The following is a 17,817-nucleotide window of genomic DNA, read 5'->3' on the forward strand; positions in this document are numbered from 1 at the left end:
CTTTTTTTCTTTCTTTCTGTTTTGGGGTGTGGGTGGTGGTGCTTGGGATCAAACCTGGGCAAACAATTGACCACTGAGCTATATTCCCAGCAAATACCTCCTGTGCTTCACCATATGATGCTGCTCCCATCATCCAGCTTATTTAATCATTTAGAAGCCCCCTTTGCAAGGTCAGGTAGTCTGGGGTTGAGTTCCTCTAATCCCAGCACTCCATGAGAGGCAGAGGCTGGATGCAATGGGGGTTTCCAGGAAAGCCTGGGTTTTGATGCTGTGCCCCAAAAACCAAACAAAATCTTTAGTTTGCAAACTATTTATTTATAGAGAAACAAAAGGTTCAATCAAATTACTTTTAAGTCTATGCAACAAAAATGTGGGCAATATTTACATCATAAATCCAGATCTCGGTACCCTACCCCACCCCTTTAAAAAATACTACATTGCAAGCACCGTTGACTTTTGAGGTAGGAGGTGAGGCATTACTATCCTTATTTGAAAAGTAGTGGAGAAGAGAAGTTTCCACTTCTTCTCTGGCCAGTCCTAAGGAGAGCTGTAACTTGAGAAAGAATCAGACTTGTAGTTCGAAGCTAACAAAACAGGCTTCCTTGGTCCACTGGATTAGCTGCACTCATTCCAGGCTACTCAGGTCCTTCCTTTTATCCAGCCAAGTACTCAGAACCTACAGGAGGAATGCAGACAGGAAGCCATGAACCTTAAAGCCACAGAGCAAGTGTATGAAATTTTATTTATTTTTATTGTCAAACAGATAAAACTACACCTTTTAAAGTTTGATGCTTCCCAAAAGAGAAACCCTTACATGTCTCCTTGAACTCACTATGACTTCTCCTCCAAATATGGGTCGGATACATGTACATTAATGTCAACAGTCGGGGCTGGGGATTTAGCTCAGTGGTAGAGCGCTTACCTAGGAAGTGCAAGGCCCTGGGTTCGGTCCCCAGCTCCGAAAAAAAAGAACCAAAAAAAAAAATAATAATGTCAACAGTCACAACAAAAGAGACATGGACAGTGGTCCAACACCTGACTGGCTTTCAGTCTTACAACTCGGGCCTCTGAGAACAGAAGTATCCATCACTTGCTCATCTCCTGCCATTTTTGCTGCTGGCCTTCCCAGACATCCTTATCCCACTGTGTGTTAAATCTGGGCCCATGAGGACAAGGAGCTTCCCAGTCACAAGAGAACACCCACGTTTACCACAGGCTCTGCCATCATCTCTGAAAAGAAACTCTAAGAACACGAGGTCACTTCCATTACATCTTTATTCACACAGGCTTCTGAATCCCACTCCAGAATCCATGGCTCCCTGCCTTGTGGCACTCTGTGTTGTACAGTACCTGGATCTGCTCCAAGACTTCCCGCTGCATCTCCACCGCCATGTGGTATATGTGATGATCAGAGTCATTGTACATCACGGCATTTTGGAACATTAGCATCAGATCCCTCTGGAACTCAGCCATAGTGTGAATTCGTCCCTTAGACAGATTCCTCTTCAGCGTTGTTAAGTCCATGGGTCTGAGGAAGGGAGAGGAAACTAAACCTGAATATGTAAGGTCTAATGAACTAGTATTCTGGAGGCAGGGCAGGAAGATTACCATGAGTTTGAGGACAGAGGGAGGTACACAGTGATTCTAAGTCAGTGTGAGTGAGAGACCCTGTTGCAGAACAGACAGGACAAACAGGCAAAAACCGTAGTGCCTATAGCAAGCTCTTGAGAACTGGGTCTTAGTGAACCTTAGCGACTACAGGGCTTTGTTTTGCTTCTGTTTTCCTCTCTCAACTTGATACAAACTGAGGTCATCTGGGAAGAGGAAACCCCAATTAAGAAAATGTCTCTTTAGACTGTCCTCCAGGCATGTAGGAGCTGTTTTCTCTGGTTTGGTTTGGTTTGTTCGGTTTTGGTTTTGGATTAATGGTGCATCTGGGAGAGTCCAGCCCACGGTGGGTAGTGCTACTCCTGGGCAGGTGGTCCTGAGTTCTGTAAGAAAGCAGGCTGAGCAAGCCACAAGCAAGCTGGTGAGCAGCACCCTCCATGGCCTCTGCTTCTGTTCCTGCCTCCGGTTCCTGCTCTGAGTTCCTGTCCTGACTTCCCTGGATGATGGCCTATAAGCAGTAATAAAACCTTTTTTTCCCAGAAAGAAAAAAAAAAGAAAGAAGAGAAAAACCTTTTTTCCCAAGTTGACTTTGGTCATGTTGTTTACCACAGCAATGGAAATCAAACTAGAAAGTAGCAAAGATAATACTTTTCACACAATAATAAAATAGCAGACCACACCTGATCCTTTATAAAGGTCAAGCACTACACCGAGCACATTCCACAGTAAATCACTCAATGAACACACAATGTAGGCATCACTTACCATCATCATTACATTTTAGAAGCAGTGGATATTGAACCTAGGATAGCAGTTCTCAACCTATATGTCACAACCCCTTTGGGGATCGCATATCAGATGTCCTGTACGTTAGATAACTTACATTATTACAATTCCAAACAGTAGCAAAAGTACAGTCATGATGTAGCAACAAAATAATTTTGGGCAGGGGGTCACAACAACCTGAGAGATTGTGATAAAGGTCACTGTATCAGGAAGGTTGAGAACCACTGCCCTAGTACCTTACACATCCTAGGCAAGTAGCTTCTCAATGAACCTTTGTCCCAGCCCTCCTTTTATATTTGTACAGACAAGGTCTTATGAAGCTGCCAGGCTGGCCTTGAACTTGCTCTTCTACTGCATTGTCTCAGGGAGTTAGCCTCTCAGGCTTGCTGACCCAAGGCACTCTGTGACTGCTTTTTTTTGAGATGGGGGTTTGCTGGGCATGGTGGCATCACTTTCTGCCCAGCCCTTGGAAGCTGCAGGGCCATCTGTCTTGTCATTGTTTATGCTGGCCTACACTTGGTGATATTCCTGCCTTAGCTTCCAGAGTAAGAATGGGTACCACTGTGAGGCCTGAAGAGATGAAGTGCTGCTCCTTTCTGGCTATAACCATGGGAGCACCAAGGAGAAGAAAAGACGGTTCCTGATGTGCTAGAAACTCCTATTTTTTCCCGCTCCATCCCCTCCCACCTCATGCTATAAAATCTTAATAGAAAAAGACATTTCAGAGTTGAAGACAAAGCTGCTCAAAAGAAATATTCCCAACAGATGCCTCAGAAGACAGAGGACGCTTACTGTGGAAAACAGCAGCAGCAAACCCACCCCGTCACAAGGAACACACAGATGTACAGAGCCGAGACTCCAGATGGCAAGACTAGCTGGAGACCTCTGTGTCCTTTGCAGAACTCAAATTGGCATTTGTCACCAGAATCAGAGGTGTCCTTGCTGTGGTCTGAGTGTAAAATATCCCCTACCATCCATGTGTTTGAACAATTGGTCCCCAGCTGACTGAGCCACTTAAGAAAGTTGTGGAACCTTTAAAAGGTAGAGCCCTGCTGCAAGAGAAATGTCGGGGGAGCACAGACTTCATGCTTCTCTCTCTCTCTCTCTCTCTCTCTCTCTCTCTCTCTCTCTCTCTCTCTCTCTCCCTGCTTCCTGTGGACCAGGCAGCCTGTTCTCTCCTGTTCTACTCCTACACCTTCCATGACATGATAGACTAGCTACATACCAAGTACTCAAATATTCTGATTCTGTGGAGGGCACTTAAAGTAACACCATTCATTCCCTTTCTCCATAAGTTCACAGGGTAACTGTCAATCTGAATACATTCAGTCCAACTTCAAAAATCCCCATAGTTCCTACAGTGATAACACTCTCAAGGTTCAGAAATCTAAATCTGAAATATCTAAAACTCAGGTCTCTCGTCTGGGACAGGGTTTTACAGTGTGGCTTTCCTGGGAGGAAGAGACTAGCTGTCTCATCACCAAGCCTGTAGGCACTTTTATCTTAGACTTTTCAGGTTGCAAATCCATGGGAAATAAATTTCTGTTGTTCGTAAATTATTCACTTAGTGGCATTTTATTATAGCTCAAATGTGTGTGTGTGTGTGTGTGTATGTATCTGTGTATTTGTGAGTGTGTGTGTGAATGTGTGTGTGCATGTGACTGTGTATGAGTGTGTGTGTATATATGAGTGTGTACCTGTGTGTGTGTGTGTGTGTGTGTGTGTGTGAGAGAGAGAGAGAGAGAGAGAGAGAGAGAGAGAGAGAGAGAGAAAGAGAGAGAGAGAGAACCTGCCCACAGGAAAGCCAGAGGTTGACATTAGCGTCTTCCTCAGTTGTTCTGTGGCTGACCCTAGAGCCACTGTTCTATCCAGACTGGCTGGGATCTTCCTGTCTTCAAGCCCCAGCAATGCAACTGTAGGTAGGTGCCACTGCCACTGGGCCTAGCTTTTTACACGGTGCTGGGGATCCACTCAGGTCGTCATGACAGCAAGGTCAACACTCACTGACAGAGGCAGACTCCATTATGGCAATGTTTTAGATGTACTATGCTAACATCCAAAACTCTTCACTTAGCCAATGTTTTTAATTTCTAACATCTTTATCTTAATATGTCTAAAAGTATCTTCCTGAATGAACACAGGGACTCCCTTAAAATTTCCTTTAAGAAAATATTATCAAGGGGCTGGAGAGATGGCTCAGTGGTTAAGAGCACTGACTGTTCTTCCCGAGGTCCTGAGTTCAAATCCCAGCAACCACATGGTGGCTCACAACCATCTGTAATGAGATCTGATGCCCTCTTCTGGTGTGTCTGAAGGCAGCTACAGTGTACTCATGTATAATAAATAAATAAAATATTTTAAAAAAAAGAAAATATTATCACATGTGGAAGGACCTGGGGATTGGTGCACACATATGTAATTGTAGCACTGTGTAGACTGAGGCAGATACATCTCCAGTTAGACAAATGGCAAACACATTTTAAAACAAACATTAACAACACCTGTAAATCTTGTACTCAAGAGGTAGAGGCAGGAGGCTCAGGGGCGGGGGGGAGTTCGAGATCATTGTCAGCTAAGTTTGAGCCCACCCTGGGGTACACTGTCTCAAAAACCTATAATCTCAGTCAGCAGAGAAGCAGAATGGGAGGAAATGGAACCCACAAGTTTAAAACCAATGTAGATAATGTTGGGGCAGAGAGCAGAAAGCATGTTAAAAATTTTTTTTTCTTTTTTTCGGAGCTGGGGACCGAACCCAGGGCCTTGAGCTTTCTAGGCAAGCGCTCTACCACTGAGCTAAATCCCCAACCCCATGTTAAAAATTTTTAAGTCAGAGCTTCACTGGCTGTAGAATATATCTTGAGTTTGTGAGTACCATAAATAAGATAAGTAGCCCAGGGCTGGAGAGATGGCTCAGTGGTTAAGAGCACTGGCTGCTCTTCCAGAGGTCCTGAGTTCAAATCCCAGCAACCACAACCATCTGTAGTGGGATCTGATGCCCTCTTCTGGTGTGTCTGGAGATAGTATACTTATATATCTTTATAAGTAGTAAGTAGCCCAATAGAAAATAAAGACTGAAAAGACAGATAAAAGCCTGTACTCACTTCACTCCCTTCAGACTTAGAAGCAGAAGGATTAGGAATTCAAGGTCAACTTTAACTATGAGGCAACCCACAAGACAAAAACAACAAAGAGCTGAGCCAGCCTGGGGTTGTAGCACAGCTGACAGTGCTTACCGAGGACGCACTAAGCCCTGGGTCTAACCTTCAGCGCCTGGTTATAAGCCTATGATCCCAGAACTCAGGAACTGGAGTCAGGAGGGTCAGAAGGGCAATCAAGGCCATCCTCAGCTATCTGGTCAGTTTAAGGCTACCCCGGGCTCTAAACAAACAAACAAACAAAATAAATAAATAATAAAAAGTCGACCAACCTTTGCCTTGGCCCCTTCCTACTGACCTTTTCACCACATCCTTGTATCCTGGGGCCTGCTTTTCTGATACAGGTTTCAGAAATGGGCTGCTAAACCTGTTAAGAAACAAAGCCGCGTGGGTGGAGAAGCTGCTGCTGAGTCAGTCGTAAAGAGATGGGCTAACAGAGCTAGGCATGGTGGCCCTGCAGCACTAAGGCAGCTGAGAGAGGAGGATCACCAAGAACTGGAGGCCTGCCTCGCAACAGCATATGACTTCTAGTTCTAGGTGAGCCAGACTACAGAGCCAAACCAAACAAGCAGCAATGATGACGTTTGTCTTCTTGTTGACGTCCCAAACAGGGGCAGGGGGTCCAACCTGCAAAATATTTTACTATTTTTTTTTTTTTTTTTGGTTCTTTTTTTCGGAGCTGGGGACCGAACCCAGGGCCTTGTGCTTCCTAGGTAAGCGCTCTACCACTGAGCTAAATCCCCAGCCCCAATATTTTACTATTATTATAGTCTTCTCTCCTCTTCTCTCTCTTACTTCTTCTTTTTTTTTTTTTTTTTCAGAGCTGGGGACCGAACCCAGGGCCTTGCACTTGCTAGGCAAGCGCTCTACCACTGAGCTAAATCCCCAACCCCTTCTTAATTCTTTTGAGACAGGTTTTTTATTGTAGCCCTGGCTGTCCTGGAACTTGCTTTGTAGACCAGGCTGGCAGGCTGCCCTCACAGAGCTCCCCCTGCCTCTGCCTCCTGAGCGCTGGGATTCAAGTGTACCACCTATGCCATGCCTGGCTCATAGAAATCTTTTTAAATTAAGGGCTCAAGGGGTTGGTAGAGCGCTTGCCTAGTAAGCGCAAGGCCCTGGGTTCGGTCCCCAGCTCCGAAAAAAAAATAAAAAAAAATTAAGGGCTCAAAAATTGGTTCAAGTTTTCCAAGATCCTGATTTTTAGTTTCCCTTTTAAAAATATTTATTTTGGGGTTGAGGATTTAGCTCAGCGGTAGAGCACTTGCCTAGCAAGCGCAAGGCCCTGGGTTCAGTCCCCAGCTCCGAAAAAAAGAAAAAATAAATATTTCATGTTATGTGTATGAATGTTTTGAGTCCAAATAGATATGTGTACATGTATGTAGTGCCCACAGTAGCCATAAGAGGTTGTCTGATGCCATGGAACTTGAGTGCTGGGCACTATGGGTGCTGGGAACTGAATCCATGTCATTTGCAAGAGCAGCTATTGCTCTTACCGGCTGAGCTTTCTCTCTCTCTAGTCATTTGTTTGTTTTGAGGCAGGGTCTCATGTAGCTCAGGCTAGCCTCAAACTTGCTATATCGCAAAGGATGAGCATGTATTTCTGATTCTCTTACCTTGACTCCTTAAGTGCTGGGACTATAGGTTTATACCTGTATACAGGTGTATGCAACACTGAGGGTTAAATCTGGGGCTTCATGATGATAGGCAAGCATTTTACCAACTGAGCCATGCCCATTGTCGGAAAGAAAACCTACCATATGGGAATATATACATACATATATATATATGATATGTCATATATATAACACAAAATACGTATTAGGAATAAATTTCTAGAGGCAATTCAAATAGCACAGCAATGACTTCTTATAAACTAATGAAACACCTGTAGGTCTCAACCATGGCTTGGTTTTTAGTTTGGGGGACTCTGTTTTGTTTTGAGACAGAGTCTCCTGCAGTCCAGGTCTGTCTCTAACTAGGATGCCCTTCAGCTCCTGATGGTCTACTCCCCTCTCTAAGGCTGGGGTGGTAGCTTGTGTGGCCCCAGCCAGTGTTGGCTATGCTCAGATGAAACCCAGGGCAGGTGGGGCATCACCAGCTAAACTGCAACCCACACCCCACGTGGCTCGTGTGAGGGACGGACAGATCCACTGCTGTGCTCGGATCCAAGCGTGGTTTTGGTTCCGGAGATAGTCTCCCTTTGGAAACCTACCTGTGACTGGCAATCATCTTCCAGACTTGCAGAAGAGTCTTCTTAAATAAGAAATGATCCTGAGTAGGATCACCTTGGCTTAGGTCACTCCTACAGAATACATGACAGAAAAGAGACAGTCGCTTCATAAGTGGTGCTGTGTCGCACTCGCTGGGTAATGAGGCTTTCTCAAGCCATAGTGCTCCTAATTAAACATTTGAAGGACTAGATTATCATAGGTATGAAAATTACTTACTATTTTATAAAGGAGAGTAAACTATATATATATATTTTTAATTTTTATGAGCCTCTGTGTGTGCCTGTGTGAATTTATGTGCATCAAGAATGAACTGGTCCCAGTAGAGCACAGTAGGGCGCCCGGGATAGTGGAGTTACAGATGGTAGTGAGCTGCCTCTTATGGAAGCTGGGAACTGAACCCAGGTCCTCTACAGGAACAACCAGGGCTCTAAACTGCTGAGCCATCTCTCTCCAGCCACAATAAACTATGCCACGACTTCCCAATGAAGTGGTTACGTTCGTTGGCTTGTTTCATATTTCTCTTTGTTTCTTTAGAGATAGGGTCTTGTATAAAACACCTGGCCTTGAACTAGCTATGTAACTGAAGATGCCCCTGAACTACTAAACTTCCCTTCCTCCATATTATACAATGTTTGAATTATAAGCTTATGCCACCATGCTGAGTAGGTATTCACTACAACTCTCTAATTGTGCCCTTTTCCTTTCTTCTTTTTCTCCCCCAGCCCCAGTATTTGGAGAAAGGGTTAGCTATGTAGTCAGGACTAAAAATCTCTGCTTATATCCAGGCAGTGGTGGCACACACCTTTAATCCAAGCCTGGTCTACAGACCGAGTTCCAGGGCAGCCAGAGCTACACACCCAGTCTTGAAAGTCAAACAAAAACAATGAAACAAACAAACAATTCCACTGTTTAGTCCAGGATGTCCATAAACCGTTCAACCTCCTGAATCTCCACTTTCCCAAATGCTGGGATTGCAGGTGTCTGTCTGGCTCACCTGTGCCTTGTCTACTCCTGCTCAGTGCACCTGTGCCTTGTCTAAGACTCCTGCTCAGTGCACCTGTGCCTTGTCTACTCCTGCTCAGGGCACCTGTGCCTTGTCTTCTACTGCTCAGGGCACCTGTGCCTTGTCTACTCCTGCTCAGGGCACCTGTGCCTTGTCTACTCCTGCTCAGGGCACCTGTGCCTTGTCTAAGACTCCTGCTCAGTGCACCTGTACCTTGTCTACTCCTGCTCAGGGCACCTGTGCCTTGTCTACTCCTGCTCAGGGCACCTGTGCCTTGTCTACTCCTGCTCAGGGCACCTGTGCCTTGTCTACTCCTGCTCAGGGCACCTGTGCCTTGTCTAAGACTCCTGCTCAGTGCACCTGTACCTTGTCTACTCCTGCTCAGGGCACCTGTGCCTTGTCTACTCCTGCTCAGGGCACCTGTGCCTTGTCTACTCCTGCTCAGTGCACCTGTGATTGTACAGAACCAATCTATAAAGTGGTTTTTGAAGTGGGCATGGTGGCACATACCTATAACCCAGCACTTTGGAGATAGAAGCAGGAAGACCAGAGGTTGAAGGCTACAGAATGAATTGAAGGCTAATCTGGGCTACATAAGATGCTGCCTCAAAGGAAAAAAAGTTTTTGTACAGTGTTCTTTTTTAAGTACATATAACCACCTGACACATATTCCTCATATATCAAAGAATTCTGTTTTTATTCTGTTTTTAATAAGAATTCTAAAACTATTTCTCTTTTTCTCTTTTTTCTTTTTTCCCTTTCTTTCTCTCTTCTTTCTTCCTTCCTTTCTTTCTTTCTTTCTTTCTTCCTTCCTTTCTTCCTTCCTTCCTCTCTTTCTTTCTTTCTTTCTTTCTTTCTTTCTTTCTTTCTTTCTTTCTTTCTTTCTTTCTTTCGATACAGAGTTTCTCTGTATAGCCCTGACTGTCCTGGGACTCTCTCTATAGACCAGGCTAGTCTTGGACTCATAGATCTGCCTCCAAGTACTGGGATTAAAGGTGTGTGCCACCAACTAGATGTTTTTCCTTTTCGGTCTCTCTGTATGCCACACGAGGCAGGCAGGTTTAGCAATCCGGAACTTCATTTCTTTGGTCTATACATATACCAACCATTTTTCTAGGAATGCACTTGGCAGTCTAAGGCCCTTACCTGAATGCACTATGTACACATCCTTCTCTGAACAATGTACCTAGAAACCTGTCAGCAGCCTGGGACCTCCCCTACTTTCATCAGGCTGCATGAACTTGCTTTACACAATCGAAATACACTATTCCCCCTAGCAACCCTCTTAATAATGGCCACCCCCTGCTTTCTATTCTAACACATTCTCAGGTGGGCCCATTTGCTCTAGACTAGTTCTGATTGCAAATGGTGTTGCCCTGTTCTAGAGATTAAACCCAAGCCCTCATGCATGCTAGTCAGTAGCCCTCAGCCCTCTTCTGTATAGGAATCTTAGCTGTTTTGGGTTTTTCCTAATTTCTTTTAGTGTGTGTGTGTGTGTGTGTGTGTGTGTGTGTGTGTGTGTGTGTGTACACATGCACGTGTGTGCCCAAACCTATGAAGGTTAGAGGGCGACTTGAAGGAGTTCTCTTCTTCCACCATGTGAGAGACTCATCCTGAGGACTGACCTCCTCAGGTTGGCAGGTGGCAGCAAGCCCCTTTACACACTGAATCCTCTCTCTGAGCTTGTTTTTCATTTATTTACTTATTTATTTAGGCACTAGGACTTCTTGTTTTCTGGGCAAACACTCTATCACCAAGCTATAACCTTAGCTTCATAATCGTTAAAAAATACCTACTATAAATTCATTTCTCTGTATGATACTTCCTACCCTGGGCTAAATTCTTCTAATTTTGCTTTTCTTCCAAGATACAATAGTTCAGTATTTCATCTCACCTTATAATTTTCCCAGTTGAAATTTTTTCTGTTGAGCCAGGTGGAGGTGGCGCACACCTCTAGTCTCCGGGCTCAGGAGGCAGAAGCAGGTGGATCTCTGAGTTTGAGGCCAGCCTGGTCTACAGAGTGAGTTCCAGGACAGCCAGGGCTACACAGAGAGACCCTGTGTCAGGGCAGAGGGTGGAGAGAGAAAGAAAGAAATGTTTTATGTTTACTCCAAAGTTAAAGTCTATGTTATATATCCAGATTATATACTGTATCATCCCCTCGAAAACATTCTCTTAACACTTAAATTTCCACATTCTCTAAATCAGGCATGGCAGCACATCTGTAGTTCCAGTACTTGGAAGGCAGAAACAGGAAGATCAGAAGTTCATCATCCTTGACTACACAGTGAATTCAAAGCTAACCTGGGCTACATGAGACCCTGTCTGAGGATGGAAAAAAATCACATTATCATTTTGCATTGTATACCAAACAGTATACATCTATGTGATACTACAATTCTTATTATCTGTTCAGTTTTAATAATTTTATGAATACAATAGTTCACCTGTATCTAGATTCAATTTTCAGATTTATCTTATATTTAATTTGGTGTGTACGAATGTTTTGATTGCATGTATATATATATTACTATTTGTCTCTCTGATAGCCATGGAGGTCAGCAGGCATCGGATCCATTGGATCCCCTAGAACTGGAGTTACAGATGTTTTTGAGCCACATTGTGGGTGCTGGTAACTAAACCCTTGTCCTCTACTAGAGCAGCAAGTACTTATAACTGAGGATTTATCCCTCTAGCCCCACCTAAATCATTTACTAATTTATTTTGAGATATGGTCTGTGTATCCCTGGCTATCCCAGAACTTGCTATGTAGATCAGGCTGCCCTCGAACTCACAGAGATCCCCCTGCCTTTATATCCTAAGAGCTGGGATTAAAGACATGCGCTACCACACTTGGCCTCACCTGGATCTAAATCATGTACCCCCAAATCATACAATTTTACTATGATCTTTACTCAATGTATTCCTAAAAGCTATTATTTACCCAAAACACCACACTATTCAAATAAGACATTTAAAGCACAAATTTCTTTTCTTTTTTCCTATTTTATTTATTTTTTAAGATTTTATTTTTGTTCTGTAAGTCTGTGTGTTTCTGTGTACATGAGTGCAGTGCCAGAGAAGGCCAGAAGAGGGCATCAGACTCCCTGGCGCTGAGTTACAGGTGGTTGTGAGCCTCCGGAAAAGGGTGCTGGGAATCGAGCCTGGGTCTTCTGCAAGAGTAGCAGTAGCAAGTGTTCTTAACTGCTGAGCCTTCTCTCCAGCCATTCCTATTTTATTTAACGTTTTTATTAGCATATTTAATTATACATAATAATGGGTTTCATTACATTTTCATACATGCACATTAATATATTTCAGTCATATTCACCATCCCTCACCATTTCTTGTCCTCCCCCGACTCCTGCTAATCTCCTTCCTTTCCCCAGATAGTCTCACTTCTACGTGTGTGTGTGTGTGTGTGTGTGTGTGTGTGTGCATGTGTGTATGTGTGTGCGTGTGTGTGTGTGTCCCGACGAGTGTCATTAGGTCTGTTTATAGGAGGGTGGATGGGAAATGTGTTTATAGTAGCATGAGTGCCTTAAGTCTTTGATCACTCAGACCAAATTAACAACAGCTCCTTTGAACTAGATTGTAGAACTTCAGTTATACATTTACATAAGTATTTAATGTAGCCACTGTACTATGGTAGGTTTTATAAGCTCAAAATTAAACCAACTATGCACATTTTAAGAATTTCTATCTTGCCTTTATTTTACCTATATGGAGATATACCAAGCAACATAAATAATAAAGCAAGGGAGTAGATAGTACTTGTGTGGTAGAAGTGGAACCCAAAGGGCTCAGTTTCTCAGGTCTCTGTCTGTGGGGACTAAGGAGTGAGAGAGAAGAGTCTGGAGAATGACGGTGTTGTTTTCCAACGCTAGAGCGGTCTGTGAGCATGCTAGCCTAGAGCTCTATCAGTGAGCTCTACCACCGGGGTCTACCTCCACCTGCCCACCGCAGGGCTGCTGTTTGACAAAGGGTCAACCTGGGAGCTAGTGAACTCTGGGATTGGGATATGAGACCTCAATCCCGGCTTTGTGACAGAGTTTTAGAGGAGTTTTAAACTTCTGCTTTAACATAAGAATTCAACTTTCTATCTCTCCTTTGGTAATTGGCCAAGCCTATACCTTCACTTAGAGGGGGAAGCAGCAGGATCAGAAGTGTGAGCTCCTTCTTACCTACATACAGAGCTCCAGGCCGGCTTGGGCTGCATGAGACCCTGCTCAAAAACCAAATAAGCCAAATGGGTATTTGGTCAGCAGACATCACTACTGCTGTGCTATTGCTTTCTTTCCTCTCCTGCCTCCTCCCTCCCTTCTTCTTTCCTTTTTTCCTTCTTCTTTCCTTTAGATACAGAGATATATGCATTTTTTAATGAACCAAAACATTCCATTTTGAATGGAAACTCCTTAAAGACTCAGAAAGTTGCCAGGTATGCTGGCACATGATAGAGCTAGATGGATCTCTGAGCTCGGACCAGCCGCATCATATAGGATATTTCAGGACAGCCAGGGCTATGTATGTTTGAGACCTTGTCTCAAAACAAAATAAACGAATGAACAAACAAACAAACGAGACTTGGGGAATTCTAAAGGAGGCTCATTAAGCTCGGTAAGCAAATAATTGGCAAATCTCGGGACTGGCAAACTTCAGAACTGAAGATTCACAGGACACTCCCCTGCCCCCCCTACCACCACATACACACACACAGTTATATAATTAGTAAGGACTTCTGAGGAGACTCTCCAATTTATTGAGCTACCTACAGAAAGATCCAAGGTTTCCTCTTACACAAGTTATTACCCAGTGTGGGAAGAGTTTCAGTGAACCAGCTGCCTTTGTGATGTCCATTCTCCTGTAAGGAACCCCTCCCCTGTTTTTCAGTAAATGACCCTAGCAAACTCCTTAGTTCTCCAGGTTGGACTCTGGTGGTCCCATTCCTTTGTTCTGTTGTCAGTTCAGAACAAAGTGAAGTAGGTAGATTTTGTTCACATTTCCCAGTAATAACGTCACATGAAAACAGGTTCGTTATGCAGTTCAGAGCATCAGCCTCTCAGAGTCTGAGATCACTGCCTGCCCGCACCAACATAACTGACTGGTTTGTGCTTTCTAGTAACCAGTTTGAGCAAGCAGTTTCTAGTAACACTTGTAATCCCAGAACCGAGGAGCCAAGAGGCCAGAGGAGCGTCACAAACACAGGACAGCAAGAGTTGCCTAGTAAGACCATTCTTTTCCCCAAAATAAATAGATAAAATATGGTCTTCAGTGCCTCAATTACACATAAAAAATAGGACAATTAAATAACACTTTCCCAAGACATGTGCAAGATAAAGGGAAAACATAAACATAATCTTAACAAGCTAGGTGGGGGCGGTGGTTCCCAACATTGGAGGAGAGAACTAAGAGGATCAGCATTTCACGTTCACCCTCAACTACTTAGCTATTTTGAAGCTAGCCTGGAATACGTGAGATCCTGTCTTAGGGAAAAATGTAATCATTTTTAAAGACATTTATCTATAAAATTAACTAATTTTGAGAAGGGCTTTATCTATAGCTCTGGCTGTCCTGGAACTCACTCTGTAGACCAGGCTGGCCCTGAACTTTCAGCAGTCTTCCTACCTCTGCCTCCCCAATGCTGAGATCACAGGATGCATTCCTGGCTCTGCTTCAATAGTTTCTTGGATTTCTTGTTTGGTTTGCTTTGGTTTTTGGTTTTTTGAGACAAGGTTTCTATAGATACCCATCGCTGTCCTGGAACTCACTCTGTAGCTCAGATTGGCCTCAAACTCAGAGATCTTCCTGCCTCTGCCTCCTGAGTGCTGGGATTAAAGACTGTGCCACCACTGCCCAGCCTGCTTCAATAGTTTTAGAAAAAGGAATATCTTTATAATAATAGATCACTTAGCATCATTTCCGAAGTAAATGAAACTAGTAATTATTGAGAAGGTTAATTTGTGAAAAAGACTCAATTTTCCCCCTTTTCACAGTGCTGGAGATTGAACCTAGAACTTTGCATCTACTAAGCTGGTGTTCTGCCACTGAGCTACATACCCACCCATGAGACTAATGTCAGCAAACTGCTTTAACAATGTTCATTTACTCATACACGTATGGGTGTCTTGCTTGCATGTATGTAGTAGTGTTGCGTATGTGCCCGGTACTGAAGTTCGGAAGTGGGTGTCATTTCCCCTGGAACTGAAGTTAAGGGCAGTTGTGAGCCACAAAGGTAGGTGCTGGGAATTGAACCCAGGTCCTCTGCAAAAGTAGCAAGTACTCTCAATCACTGACCAATATCTCCAGTTTCAAACAGGCTTGTTTTATAATAGAATAGCATATAAACCTCTATTTATAGTACATCAAAAATTTAACCTAAGCTCAAGAGCTCAGACTAGCCTTAGTAACATGAGAACCTTGTTCAAAAATTTACACTTGTAAATTCCTTCTAAAAAAACTTATAAAACAATTTATTTCATAGTAATGAACTCAAGTAATTATAAAGAGAAATAAATACAGTGTGAGTCCTAACGCCGGTGGAGGAAGATCTATGTTAGAGGTCCTAGCAGTGCTGGGGTTCCACGCAGGACCTTGAGTGTGTTACACAAGCACTCTACCATTCAGCTGCACCCCAGCCCTATACTTACAGTTGTGAGGAGTTACTACAGTTGTAAAGGATATTCACAAGGGGAGCTTCCTGAACTCGGACGCCATCGCGACCCTCACCTAAAGGGGGCGTGTCTTCTCCGTCTGAAGCGTCCCCTCCACCCTGGCCGGTCTCTTTGGAGTCTTGCAGAGCCTCCTCCTGGGAAATCCAAGAAGCACGAGAAACTTTAGAGTGCTGCTGTCTGCATCATAATTTTACTTACACGGAGTAAATGAAAACAGACCTTAATGTAAGAAGAGGCCAATTCTGTGACGATACCAGAAAAATTAGAGAAAGGTGACTTTAGTAAACAAATCGATAAAGTTTTCAATGATAATCTGAACAATTTTAAAATGGCTTCAAAATGAAAAGCCAATTTACTTAGTTCTAAGTTTGACATTGACCTCTATAAGAAAAAACAACAACAACCCCCCCCAAAACAAAACAAAGAAAAAACAACCCTCCACTATAACCTGTGGTCTTAAAATCAGCTATTATAGCTGGTCAGATAATATCAACAATGAGATTCCAAATTTGCTGATTATGTACTAAGACAACTGTTAGGATAAAAATGACAAGATTTTGGAACATGGGGGAAGCTAAATAACAAGAGGGCGTGTAGCTGGCTAGGGCACATTGAACTATGGCTGTAGGCCACTACAGGGCTCAACTAGCATGCTTGAAGGTCTAGATTCTATCCTCGACATGAAGAAAAGAAACTAAAATAGGCCTCAGCAGGCTCTTGTCAACCCCTGCGTATGTATGGACACCTCCCTGAGAGGTACAAGCAGTCCCCATTGCCCTTTCCCCGAGAAACTCTTCAATGTTAGGTATTTGACATTTCCACAAATTCCCACATTTTTTTTTTCGGAGCTGGGGACCGAACCCAGGGCCTTGTGCTTCCTAGGCAAGCACTCTACCACTGAGCTAAATCCCCAACCCAAATTCCCACATTTAATGCATATAGTTGTTACAAACTAAACTGTGGGTAAAGACATCTTTTAAGAAAGTCCCTGTCAGGGGCTGGAGAGATGGCTCAGTGGTTAAGAGCACCGACTGCTCTTCCTGAGGTCCTGAGTTCAAATCCCAGCAACCACATGGTGGCTCACAACCATCTGTAATGGGATCTGATGCCCTCTTCTGGTGTGTCTGAAGGCAGCTACAGTGTACTCATACAATAAAATAAAATCTTAAAAAATAAATTAAAAAAAAAAAAAGAAAGTCCCTGTCTATTCCAGGAAAGAGAGCTGCACCTCAAGTGCCCCAGCACAGGCTATGAGGTTAAGACTTCAAAGAGGTTAAGAGATCAAAACTTCTAAGGCTAGATACTAGGGGCAAGTGGTTATTGCCACTTAGTCTAGACTTTCACTCTGAAAGGTGAATTTTCTGCTTTTTTTTTTTTTTTTTTTGTAGCAGAAAACAATCCTCTATTTTGGGGGGTAAATGTTACTTGAGTACATGGAACAGGTTGCAGCTAAGAGCAGAGGGATGTCAGGGGGATGTCGGGAGAAGACAACTCCTGCATATAATCTACAGCAAGATTTTTTTTTTGTTTTTGTTTATGTAGACAAGCCTTCTCTGTGTAACCCTGGCTCTCCTGAACTTGACTGTAGACCCGATTGGCCTTGAACTCAGAGATCTGGCTGCCTCTGTCTCTGGAATGCTGGGATTAAAGGCATGCACCACGACTGCCTGGCATTAACAGTTACTATTCATTGTGCTTGACATGAGTTGTCTTTTTCCGTTTATTTTTATTTTTATTATATTTGTATGCATGCATATCTCTCTCTCTCTCTCTCTCTCTCTCTCTCTCTCTCTCTCTCTCTCTCTCACACACACACACACACACACACACACAGGGGAATATGTGGAGATCAGAAGACAACTTTCACAGCAGTCCCTTCCCGCCTTCCAGTATGTTGGTTCTGGGGATTGAACCTGGGTCTTCAGCCTTGGTAGCACACACCTTTAGCTGCTGAGCCATCACACAGGCCATTATTTTCCTATTTAGCTATTTACCTTTTTATTGGTCTGAGACAGGTCTTACTGTCTTGGCCAAGCAGATCTCAATCCTTAAATTCAAATGATTCTTGTACCTCTGCCTCCTGAGTAGCTGGGACTATGGGTTTGCATCACTAAGGCCACTGAATTGTCTTGTTTGCCTGTTTGCATCCCAATCTTATTTATTTCAAGGTGTAGGTGAGGATAACCTCAAATGTCTGATCACCCTGCTGCCATCTCTTGGCTGCTGGGATTGCAGCTGTGCAACATCACACCCTTCCTGTTTAGCACAATGGATCAAACCCAAGGCTTTATGTATGTATGCTAAGCAAGCAGCCTACAAGCTGAGCTCACCCCCAGCCCTGTTTGTGTTTTAAGACAGTGTCA

The 17,817-nt window shown here is 43.6% G+C and overlaps 1 protein-coding gene across 7 annotated transcripts in view; it reads right to left on the reverse strand.

The window, feature by feature from the left end:
- Positions 1-293: 293 nt before the first annotated feature.
- Brd8 (bromodomain containing 8) overlaps positions 294-17,817 on the reverse strand; it is a 48,382-nt gene continuing 30,858 nt past the window's right edge. For 4 of the 7 annotated variants that reach the window (XM_087592490.1, XM_087592489.1, XM_087592485.1 and 1 more), the window contains 5 exons: positions 15,431-15,588; positions 7,762-7,851; positions 5,848-5,916; positions 1,351-1,528; positions 294-676 (listed from right to left, as the gene is read on the reverse strand). In XM_087592490.1, the coding sequence (XP_087448616.1) occupies positions 626-676; positions 1,351-1,528; positions 5,848-5,916; positions 7,762-7,851; positions 15,431-15,588 (546 nt within the window). In that variant the 3' untranslated portion in view covers positions 294-625. Of the gene's footprint in view, positions 677-1,350; positions 1,529-5,847; positions 5,917-7,761; positions 7,852-11,769; positions 12,014-15,430; positions 15,589-17,817 lie in introns of those variants that run through there. The other 3 variants (XM_087592497.1, XM_087592488.1, XM_087592487.1) reach the window with 1 other exon arrangement.

This window comes from Rattus norvegicus, chromosome 18 (assembly GCF_021556685.1).
Source record: "Rattus norvegicus strain SHRSP/BbbUtx chromosome 18, alternate assembly SHRSP_T2T, whole genome shotgun sequence".
NCBI classification, from domain to species: Eukaryota; Metazoa; Chordata; class Mammalia; order Rodentia; family Muridae; genus Rattus; species Rattus norvegicus.